Raw genomic sequence first — 12,447 nt, forward strand, 5'->3', positions numbered from 1 at the left:
TAGCAAGGCCGGCCGCGAGAGTATCCACCCCCAAAACGTCCCAGAATAAAATAAGAAAAGAAATACAAAACTAAACTTTATTTATCCTTGAAATATTTAGAGTCCATCCACCTGCCCCATATCGTAAACAATTTCCTCTCCACTTTCCTAGCCAGGAACACAAATTTTTCGTGTGCAATAGTTTCGTTGACCAGAGATATCCAAGTCTTAGGTGCCAGGGCCTCACCAGCCAGCCACAGCCGGGCTATGCAGACCCTAGCCAGGGCACATAAATTGATGACATATCGCCTGCTGGGCGGATCTAAAGCTTCCTCGTCCACAATCAGCAATGTACACAGCACAGGCGTACATATGGAAGAGGGAATACCTATATCAATTATGGTACGAATAACAGCCGTCCAGAACCGAGACACGCTAGGGCATAACCAAAGCAGATGCCAGAAGTCGGCACCCATGGCTCCGCACTTAGGGCACCGTGAGCTATGAGACCCCCCAATATGTGCTAACCTCACCGGGGTCATATACACTCTATGCAGAATATATAGTTGTATTTGCTGGTATCTAACAGAGGAAGTGGAGATCCGATGGGATCCCATAGCAGTGTTCCATGCATCATCTGATAACATACCCACATCTGACGCCCACCTACCCCGAAGAGCAGTTAGAGGGTCAGTATGATGCATCTGAAGAATGCGACCATATATCCTAGAAACTAGGTGTCCCAAGTCCAGCGTCTGCAACATTAATTTGACCGGGGAATCAACGAAGACCGGAGGGCCATTCGGGAATTGGGCAGCCAAAGCGTGTCTTAGCTGAAGGAATCGATAGAAGAACCCTGAGGGGACATTATGCGCCCGTTGAAGTTGTTGGAATGAGTTAAGGGTCCCATCACTATATAAATGGCCTAAAGAATACACTCCCCAGTTACCCTAGACCTCCCGGACCTGAAGTTGACACAGTTCCGGCAACCCGTAAGCATTATCCAGTGGGGTATCAGGATCAACACCGTGACCACGCATCACAGAGTGCACCAATTTCCATATTAGGATGGATTGTTTAATCAGTGGCAGTGTGGACATTTTGACGCTACCGTAAAGGAGAAGCTGTAATGGGGAGCCCCCAGGGTAGTCATGGTGCAACATCAGCGAATGCAAAGCCAGGGCATCGAGGTCGTTAACCCACTCCCAGACATGTGTCAGTTGCGCCGCATAGTAATAAAAACGGAAGTTGGGGAGAGCCAAACCCCCCATTTCCCGTGACCTGGTCAGGATATCCAATCTCAAACGTGCCCGCTTACTAGCCCACACCAGGGAGGAAAGCAACCCATTTATTTGTTTAAAGATCTTCTGCGGAATATAAACGGGAGAGTGCCGCAACACATATAGAAAATTGGTCTGGAAAACCATTTTTACCATGTTAACCCTCCCTGTGACCGTTAAAGGTAGCTTTCCCCATGCCTTCACCCGGCTACAGAGATACGTTATTTGTGGAGTAATATTTAGGGAGGAAAATTTTTGAGGATCATTAGACACCCAAATGCCCAGATATTTGAAGGAGTCCACCCACCGCAGCAGGAGAGCTACCAACGGGGAGGCAGGAACTTCACCCCGAAGTGGGATAATAAAGGATTTCTACCAATTAATCAGAAGCCCAGAGTATCGCCCGAACCCAATAATAATTTCCAAAACCTTAGGCATAGACTCAGCATAACGATCCACAAACAGCAAAACGTCATCAGCATATAAGGCCACCCTGTCCTCACGGGCACCCACCTTAAAGCCAGAGATCCCCCCGTCCACCCTCAGGAGGCATGCAAGGGGTTCAATGGCCATAGCAAACAGAGTAGGGGACAGTGGGCAACCCTGTCGTGTACCTCTAGATAGGGGAAAGGAGTGATATACGAAACCATTTACTGCTACCCTCGCCGAAGGAGAAGAATACATCAATCGAACATATTTAATAAAGTTTGGGCCTATACCAAATCTACGCATAACTTCCCACAAATAATCCCACTCCACAGAATCAAAAGCCTTAGCGGCATCCAACGAAACGATTATGGAGGAGGAGGGGTCCTTGCGGGGGATTTGTAGGTGAGTAAACAGGCGTCGAAGGTTAATGGAGGTCGATTTATTGGGCATAAATCCCGTCTGATCCGGGTGTATGATGTGAGAAATAACTGCATTCAGTCTGCCAGCCAGCACCTTAGCCAAAATTTTAATATCAGTGGGTAAGAGGGATATAGGGCGATAGGACTCAACTTTCCTAAGATCCTTGTCAGGTTTAGGGAGAACTACAATCACTGCCTCCGCCATAGACGGGGGGAGAGACTCCTGTGCAAAGATTTGGCCATACAACTCAAGTAGACGAGGGACAAAGAAATCCAAGTGTTGCTTATAGACCTCAGAAGGTATGCCATCCAAACCCGAGGCTTTACCACCAGGGGAGGCCCTAACAGCGGCCATAATTTCATCGGATGAGATAGGTGCCTCCAAAAGGTCACAAGCCTCGCTGGATAAGGTGGGGAAACAAACACTGTCTAAATAATCGTTCAGTTGCGACGAAGTACAATCCAGTTTGGATTCGTACAAGCGGCTATAATAGGATACAAATTCAGCCGCCATTTGTGGAGTCTGAGTCAGGGAAACACCATCAGAATTCACAATCTCAACCACAACACTAGTAGGTCTATCACCCCGGGCCAGGGAGGCCAGGTACGTCCCCTGCCTATCCCCAGTAGCGTAAAAGGTATGGGAGGAGAAAAGGAGTCTATGCTGAGTCTTTTCCATTAGGTAATCTTTCCATTCCCTCTGAGCCGATAACCAGGCTAGCTTAGAACTGTTCAAAGAATCTTGTAAGTATTGTAATTCTGCAGCGACACTCTGGGCCTCCAGCTCAGCCTCCCGTCGCCTATAGAAGGACTTCAAATTAGACACCCGTTTAATCAAACTCCCCCGCAGAAAGGCCTTAAATGTGTCCAATAAATTTAGAGATAGCTTTTTCGGCATTGTTCAGTACAAAGAATTTCCGCCATGCAGCCACCAGGTCCGAGCCGTCCCCCATGTGTATGAGCCAAAATGGATAAAATTTTCATACAGCTTGGCCCCTAGAGCAGTTAAAGTCTAAAGTAAAGGTCAAAGGGGAGTGATGTGCTATACCCCTAGTCTCATATCGGATACTACCAACCCGGGGAACCATATCGCTCGAGAGGAGGGCCAGGTCAATCCTGGAGAACGAAGAATGAGAATGAGAGAAACAGGAGTATTGTTTAAGAGATGGGTGTCTCAATCTCCAAGGATCGACCAGGCCCAACCCCCGACACTACATTTGCAAAAGTGGAGCTCCCAGGACACGCAGCAGATGGAGATATAGAGAGCCTGTCCTTCGCCGCATCTAGCACATTATTGCAATCCCCAAGGCAAATAACAGATATCCCTGGGGATGAGGCCATGAACCCGGCAGCCTTCTTAAGAACATCAGGAGAATAGGGAGGGGGCACATAAACAGCTAGGAGGAGGACAGGGACATAAAATAGTCTGCATTTCAAAAACACATATCTCCCCCAGGGATCCGTTTGTATAGACTCCAGCACGAAGGGGACTGTCCGCCTAATAAGGACTGAAACTCCACGAGAGGCAGAAGTGTGCATGGAATGGTACGCCCATCCCACCCAGGGTCTTTTCAAAGAGAGAGTCTTACTACCCATCAAGTGCGTTTCCATAAGGCAGACAATATCAGCGACATAATGTTTAATCTGTCGGAGTACCAGGGACCTCTTAACTTTATCATTGAGCCCTCCCACATTCCACGATAACACTTTAAGCCCAGCCATAGGACGTCAAAAGTATAAGAAGTGCAACACCCCACGGCCAGCCAATTCCGCCATGCATAAATTCAGTTACCGGACACCATTGCTTAAATAGTACAGCAGCAAACCATATACATTCACAACATACACTTCCACACAAAAAGTAAATACAACCCAAAACCTTCCCCCACCCCCCTCCCTGTATACCACCCCTAACATGCAGCATACTTGGATCCCAAGGAGTGCAGATACCTAAAAATAAAAACAAACAAAACTTCGTAGCACCATTAACTAGTGCAAACACACCTTAATATAATGACTATTGGGAGAAAAAGGAGGTAGCCACCAACCACCGCCCCCCCCAAAAAAATTGAGGGGAAATCATATAGATCCACCCCCTAGGTCAATCCAATACCCAAAGTGAAACATACACGGATATCAAAGAACCAAACATATCAAGCCAAATATATAACCCCCCCACCCCCCAAAAACAAAAAAAACACAAAAGCATAACAGATATATCACAGCAGGCAAGCGAATAGTCATATTACCTGTCTAACCCACGGAAGCAGAATAGCGGGGGATAAAGTGGACATTGACAACAATCAAACACTCCCGCATCCTATCGTCTCGCAGTAAATAGCTCACATCAACATAGCAAACAGAATGAATGACAAGAAAAAAAAAAAAAAAACAGGAGAAAGTCCGTTTCCAGAGCTAAACCGGAGATTCACGGATCTGCAAGGGCACGCCTCGCCGGGAATCGTCTGTCCAGCCACACCATGGCCTCACGAGGAGTCTTGAAAAACTTTGTGTCCCCATCAGCCACCACCCGCAGCCTAGATGGGAAGAGCATGGCATATGGCAGGTCAAGTTCACGGAGCCTCCTCTTGACAGGCAGGAACTGAGCCCTATCTTTTTGTACATTCACCGCAAAATCCGGAAATACCGATATAGGCGACCCATTCCATTTTAAAGGGCCTTTGGTGCGAGCCAGCCTCAAAACTGTGTCACGGTCATGGAAATGGAGAAACTTAGCAATAAAGGTGCGGGGTGGAGCCCCTGGAGGCAGCGGGCGCATCGGAACTCTATGAGCCCGTTCAACGGTGAAGTAAGGCGAAAATTCCTCAGATCCAAAGGCATCCCGGAGCCATTTTACGAGAAATTCTTCGGGAGCTGAGCCCTCTTCTTTCTCGGGCAGGCCAATGAAGCGGACGTTATTACGCCGCAGACGTCCCTCCATATCCGTCAGCTTTTTGCGCACATCTGTCATCTGAGATTCCAAAGCATCAGTGCGACGGCCCAGTGGGCCGACAGAGTCTTCAACATTGGATATACGGGTCTCAGCCTCTCCCACTCTCTCCCTCACCCGCTGAAGGTCCTGATGAATAATGGAGAGATCAGACTGCACTTGCCCGATTTTATCAGCCAGACGCTGGCAGTCACCGCATCCAATACTTTCTGTAGTGCGGCATCCGGAGGGTCAGAGGAGGCGGAACTATACGCAGGGGATGGGGGCGAAGCCTCAGATCTCACAGTCTCTCCCCTCCGCTGTTGAGGACCAGGGTCACGGACAAACTTATCCATTGCTCCCGCCGCCGCGCCAGTCTGGCGACCCCTCACCATTTTGGACAACACGTGTCGCTCCCTACAGCCAGCAGGATATATCAAAGCAAATACAGGCAGAGGGGGGCGCCCGCACCAACACCCTACAGACCGGCCAGCGGGTGCGAGAAAGTATATAGATATGTATAAATTAAATAGACAACAGGGCCAGAGTCTCCAGATATAATGCACCCCCAAAGCCGCGGGACGTAGAGGATCAGTCCCCCGGCACCAACCGCCAGGCACAGCAGGGAAGCTCGCGCCACCGATGGTGAGGGCAGGGTCAGCGAGCCAGAGGATTGAAGCAGGAGGAGGGGGGAAAGGGTGTATGCAGCCCAATGACCACCCAGCCGGCACAGTTGAGGCTCCAAATGGTAATCCTTCCCGCAACAGTGAACGTGTACCCCGTATACCTGGGTCCCAATGTGAATGGGGGCGTACAGCAGCAGGGGGTCCGGAAAATGGCCGCTTAGACAGGCAGCTATCAACATTCAGGGTGGCCTAACAAAGCCGGAGGAGGGGGGAGAGGATGCACCCAGCCTCTATAACACCCAGCAGTGGCTCCCAGCAACAGCGCTCCCATGTAATACTTTCTGGAGATAACGTGTGCCTTTGTACTTGTATGCAGGTCCAGGCCCCACGGAGCAAGCAGGGATCGCGTCAGCGGGTCCAGGGAATGAGCAGCGGGCCGGCAGCGGCGGGCGGCGCAGGATAGACGGGACTGCCACACAAGGAACTCCTCAGGCGGCCGCACGGGTATACAGAGCGGCAGGCACTGTCTCCTCACCCCTCACACCCGCCGGCGAAGCTCCGGCCGGCTGCGGCGGGCGGCAGCGGGAAAGCTGGGAGCCGGACTTCCAGAACGACGGGGAGCGCGAGCCCGCGCCTTCCCACGCGGGCCCAGCGCACAGGCTCAGGACGGCGGTTTCAAAATGCAGCAAACAGCAGCCACAGGTCCAAATCCTCTCCAGGGGGGGCTCCAAGCAATCAGCCAGCTATGGTCCCAATATCAGACCCAGGGGGGTGGAGAGCAGGATAAATATTCAGGATATTAGGGCTGGAGAGCTGCACAGTGTACGTGCTACTCCATTCCCGTCCAGGCCACGCCCCAAGGAAAGAGTTTTACTTGATACATCTGATTGATTACAGTAAATCAGCCGCTGCCTATACAAAATAACACATTTCCTCAATTCTCAGAGTCCATGAATATCAGGGGGGGGTCCAATATAAACAAATGTCTCATATAATCCCACCACTAAAGTCTGAGAACCAAGAGGTTTGGGGTAAAACCGGGAGGTGAACTGAGATGAGTACGGAGTGCAACAGCTAAACATGGGAAAAGTCCTGGATGGTGGACTTGGAGGAGGTGATCGGTGCAGAACCAAGACCACAAAATAAATATAATTAAAAAGAAAGAAAGGTAAAGGAGCATTTATACTCCCATCGGTACTAGTAAAAGGCCTGCTACTGATTATAAGCCACCACTAGAATATGAATGCCGGTTCCAGATATATATAATGAAGATCACCATGACCAATCTCTTACATGAGGCGTCTTATAGTTGCATTTATATTGCTCTACAAATGACTGTAGTCCTTTATGTCCGTCCTAGCATGTACTGCATGAGTATTTTGACAGATAGCCCAAAGTATCTCTGTTACTGTATACTGTACTTACTTCTGCATTTTCTTCCATCTTCCGCCAAGTTGTATCCTTCAGAGCATTTACAGTAGTAGGAGTCCTCATTAGCTACGCAGAGATGCTCACAGCCGTGCTCCGTGGTTCTGCATAGGTCTTTACCTGAGAATTAAAGAACTTTTAGTTACCACAGCATGCAGCTATCAAACAATAAAACAAACTGACTATATAATAATTCTGTATGGTCCATCCCATCTCCATCATGCATGTGCACTGGCTCCCACTGCTAGGAAGATGGGACAGACCTGGCTAGAGAGGAGAACCTGACAGGTCGCCTGAATGGGGCATATATGGGTGCGGGGAGGAGCAGTGGATAGACAGGGGTGCAAGACTGGACAAAGCAGCAGGCGGGATGAGGCAGAGCCCTGAGGTGACATGTACATGGATGAATACCTAAACCACCAGAGTTTGTTAAGGAATGGATGTTTATGACAATGTTGCACATTGTAGGGTTTAAGGTGGCAATTTGTCCGCGCGTCCGTCTCGGCACAATATCATTTAGTATGGCAGGCAATCTTCACTCACTGTCCAAAGCACTTATATGGGGTGCGAGGAAAAATGAGGGATGATATTAGTCGCAAAGTGAAATGCGCTGAATTGCCTGCTTAAAGTACCTCAAACAGACACTGGATTATGTGATACATTTTATTACATCACTTACATAAGATGTCAACTTATACATTTCATCTGATATCTCCAGGTGACAAGTAGATAGGCTATAAACAATTTTTCTATATGCTAGCTTTTCTACCAGTCCACACTCCCTGCAGGCTCCCACTCTTCCCATCTCTTTCCACTGACTGCAGGAGTGGGCGCAGTGTGCCGAGCCATGCAACATAAATTTTGTTGGAACATGTGTGTACTATTAGGTGGTGGTAGTATTAAGCAGAGTACTAGTATACACCAGCGGATCCAATGACACCAAACAGTCCCGTCCCTGTGTCATGCGCTCCTTCAAATCTCTGTACTGCGTCCTGTCTCCATGGCAACCTCAACTCTTGCTGCCCTTGCAGTCTGCAACACAAGTTATTCCCCTCACTGTCAAATCTCAGCAGCAGCAATAGGGGTTACATAGCCCAGGGTCGTAACTAGGGCGGTGCGGCCGATGCTGCCACACAGAGCGCATGATGCCCTGTGGACAGAACCAGCCGCGGCACTGTAAATTTGCCGGGTGCCTGCTGTCATTGATATTAGTAGCGCAGCACCCAACTCCTTCATTGCAGTCCTGACTCTTATTTCCGCCTCCACCAACTCCCCCATTGTCTTCTCTTCACAGTGCTGCTGAGTACTGGGCATCGAGTGAGGAGCCCGGCAGGCAAGGCGATACTGTGCTTGGGGGTAAGGGGCAGCTTCTGGGTGAGTGGTTGGGGTGGGGGACAGCAGCCGGATGAGGGGACAGCGGCTAGGTTGGTGCTGGGGGAGGGGCATTATAAGAAGAAAATTATCCTTACAGTACCAAGGACAAGGTGGTACTATTAATGTATTAGTAGTTGACCAATAGACAATGTTTTTAAGTTTGCCATCACCTTATTTAAGATGGGGGGCACTATTGTGCCCCTCAGCCAGGGGCAAATCCAGAGGGGGACGAATAGCTTTGATCGCCTCCCCCCCCCCCACACAGGCAAAAGAGACTGCTGCCCTGCACCACCACAGCCCAGCCAGCACACAGCAGCGCGTGCTGGCTGCAGAACAAAGCTGCTGCTGCTGACAGATAGGGGGGGTAGGGGGACGGCGGCAGACCCAGGACCCCCCCTCCCTATCAGGCCCAGGCTTGGGTAATTAGTGCCCGTCCCCTCCCTCTCAGCAGCAGTGCTACTGTGTGGGCATAATGTGCAACGGGCACTACTACTGTATTGCATCATGTGTAAGGAGCAGTACTGTGTGACTTAACATAATTAAGGGACACTACTGTGTAGTGTAATGTGAATAAGGGGCTCAAATGTGTGGTGTAATGTGTATAAGGAGTACTGCTGCGGGGCATTGTGTGTAAGGTGCACTATTACTGTGTGGCATAATGTGTAAGTAGCAGTACTGTGTGATGTAATGTGACTAAGGGGCACTACTATGCATTGTAATGTCACTAAGGGGCACAACTAAGTGGCGTAATTTGAATTGGGGTGTACTACTGCATGGCCATGCCCCTTCCGCATGGGATCATGCCCTTTAATTACAATATGGGAGTGGGACAACAATGCTCTTTATGGCACAGGGCACCATAGCCTCTGACATAGCCTATCACTGACATCAATAAGGCATCAACTATTAGTTCCTGGTGAGTAGTGGGGCTGAATTCTTGGCCGAGCCCACAGGTTGACTGACTTCTCTATATGTGGGTGATGGGTAAACTTTCAATATCTGTACTTTAACACTTGAATTAAAATAATTAACTGAGCAAAGACTTATGTAAAGGCCAGGCTATTAAAATAAAGCTTATTATTGGAAAATAAGCAAAGGACCAAGCACATAAGAACTAGGTTTGCCACCCATCCGGAATTACTCCGTACAGTCCAGAAATCAGGACATCTGTACAGAGTCTTAGGAACACCTGGATGGGCAGCGACTGGAAACGCAGAAATCATCTGTCCCTCCCTGCTCTAGCGCACCTGCTATTCTGCTTCCAGCCGTCACCTCATCCGCTCCTGCCGGCCTCTTCCTCTGCTCGCAGCTGCCTCCCCCCAGCACCTCCCCCAACCATGAAATGTTGCATAGCAGTAACCTATATTATGATTCCCAGTTTTCCCAGCTCTCAGCAGTGGTTCTGATAAAGTGTAATGTGGTCTGTATGGGTGTGGATCATTAGGTCGACCTGGAAAAGGTGTCTGGGTTGACCCCAAAATGTCAACATGGTCAAAACTTCGACACAGGAAAAGATCGACATGAGTTTTTTCATGTTTTTTGGTGTCATTTTTGCCGTCACAGCACAGGGACCCTCAATTAGTGTACCGCATCACCTCGCATGGTTACTACTCCCAATCTTAGTCCACGTGGATCGTAAAGTATGGAAAAGTTGAAAGAAATTGAATTTCTTTTAATAGAAAAATTAATGTCAACTATTGTCATGACCTAATGCATGTTGACCATTAGTGGTCGACCTATTGACTGTTGACCTATCATCCGGATACCGATCTGTATATACGTGTGTCCATAGGGATATGTGGATATAACAATGAACAATGCCAAATTATGTTGTTACTATTAAATCCACACAAAAATAACCTTCACAATAAACTTCACAATTGAATTTGTCTTTGTCTGTCCTATGAGACAGTATCAAAACCAATTTAATTTACTCCTTAACGGGAGTTGCTATCATATGCCAAATCTCTGGATGCAACGATAATATAGGAAGATAAAGTAAATTAACAGTGTTTTAGAAGGGATGTAGTTATGATCCCGGCGGTTAGCACAACGACGCCCGGATCCCAGACATTATGTGAGGCACATTGCTTAGAGTCTAAAAGGTGGTACACACGGAAGATTTCTCCCGGAGATGTGTGCTGAGCAATCTATCACAGACCGCTCACAGTACACATCTCTCCCCCCTGCTCAGCACAGCGTGATGTGTGCTGAGTGAGGGGTGGCAGGGGGTGTGGGGGGGGGGACACCGCTCATTTCACCCAGCGGTGAAATGAGCGATCTACTAGATTTGGCATGCATGCATGCCAAATCTAGAGCCGGCGATAGCATACACACGGAGCGATCTGTTCTTAATTTCTAAGCAATCTAGTCAGATTGCTTAGAAATTAAGTGAACATCGCTCGGTGTGTACCCCCCTTAAGGGCCTAATTCAGATCTGATCGCAGCAGCAAATTTGTTAGCTAATGGGCAAAACCATGTGCACTGTAGGGGGGCAGATATAACATGTGCAGAGAGAGTTAGATTTGGGTGGGGTGTATTCAAACTGAAATCTAAATTGCAGTGTAAAAATAAAGCAGCCAGTATTTACCCTGCACAGAAACAAAATAACCCACCCAAATCTAACTCTCTCTGCACATGTTATATCTGCCCCACCTGCAGTGCACATGGTTTTGCCTAATGGGCCTAATTCAGCACAGACCTGATCGCTAGGCTACATTTTCGTACAGCCTGCGATCAGGTCTAAACTGCGCATGCACCGCAATGCGCAGGAGCGTCGGTCCACAGCAACGGGGATCGTCGGGCAGTGACAGGATGGTGCGAGAAAAGCGATTGCATGGGCAGTCGCAAGGTGACTGACAAGAAGAGGCCGTTTGTGGGTGGCAACTGACCGTTTTAAAGGAGTGTCCAGAGTAACGCAGGAGGGGCCAGGCGTTTGAAGGGAGGGTTTCTAACGTCAGCTCCGGCCCCGATCATCACACTGGAAGAGTAAGTCCTGGGTTGTGCAGAGACTGCACAAACTTCTGTTTGTGCAGTTCTCCTGCACATGCGATAGCACACCTGCACAGTGAATTCCCCCTCCCCCTGTAGGCGGCGACTACTTGATCGCAGGGATGCAAAAAACATACCCTAAGGATCAGGTCTGAATTAGGCCCTAAGTAGCCAGTAGCTGTGTAATGGGCCCTACATATTTACCGATTACACTGAAAGATATAAACGATCTCATTCATTAATGAACGAGATATCGTTCATATCTTTCAGTGTGTATGCACCAATGATGAACGATGTGCGGCCCCGCACTCGTTCATAGTTGGTGCCGGCTTGTTTACGCCTGCAAGCCAATATGGACAATATCGTACATATTAGCATGCAGGGCTATGGGGCCGGGTGATGGGGGTGTGAAGAAACGTCACTCACCCCCCCCCCCCATCCCCATCCCGCGCGCCGCCAGGTCGTCCATCGGCCGTATCGGTTGTTGGGCACCTTGGCGGCCAATTGGCCAGTGTGTAGGGCCCTTAAGACTGGCTCTTCCCACACTAGTTTTTATCCAGCTACGAAAGTTCTAAATCACTCGCTCTGACGCATTCATGAGAATGGGAAATATGTAGCATTTTAGAAATGTTATTTCCTCAGTGTGACAGCAGAGAATCAGTCACCAGGCCCGTAAATGTACCAGCACAAAACGATCTGAGTGGTAGGAGCACCTGGTGAAGGTGTAACTGAGGGGAGGATGAACGTTCCCCTGCTGGCCCTTCTGTTGCCTTATGACTCTATGGGGTACACTTATACCAATTTTCTGGGTTGTTTTGGCAGTGTTGCTACAGAACTAAAAGCAGCACATCGCCCATGAAATTGGGCCACAAGGGTTCTCTGCAGAGGAGGCGCATACAAAGATCTCCAGACACAGCGTCACCCCCCTGCCTACAACCACACACAAAAAAGATGTTACAATTATTTAAGTGTAGCAAATTAGCCTTAATCTG

General features: G+C 48.9%; 1 protein-coding gene across 4 annotated transcripts in view; it reads right to left on the reverse strand.

Moving 5' to 3' along the window:
- MATN2 (matrilin 2) overlaps positions 1 to 12,447 on the reverse strand; it is a 241,413-nt gene that overhangs the window by 19,698 nt on the left and 209,268 nt on the right. For all 4 annotated transcript variants that reach the window (XM_063924151.1, XM_063924152.1, XM_063924150.1 and 1 more), the window contains one exon: positions 7,088 to 7,210. In XM_063924151.1, the coding sequence (XP_063780221.1) occupies positions 7,088 to 7,210 (123 nt within the window). The remainder of the gene's footprint in view (positions 1 to 7,087; positions 7,211 to 12,447) is intronic.

This window comes from Pseudophryne corroboree, chromosome 5, assembly GCF_028390025.1.
Source record: "Pseudophryne corroboree isolate aPseCor3 chromosome 5, aPseCor3.hap2, whole genome shotgun sequence".
NCBI classification, from domain to species: Eukaryota; Metazoa; Chordata; class Amphibia; order Anura; family Myobatrachidae; genus Pseudophryne; species Pseudophryne corroboree.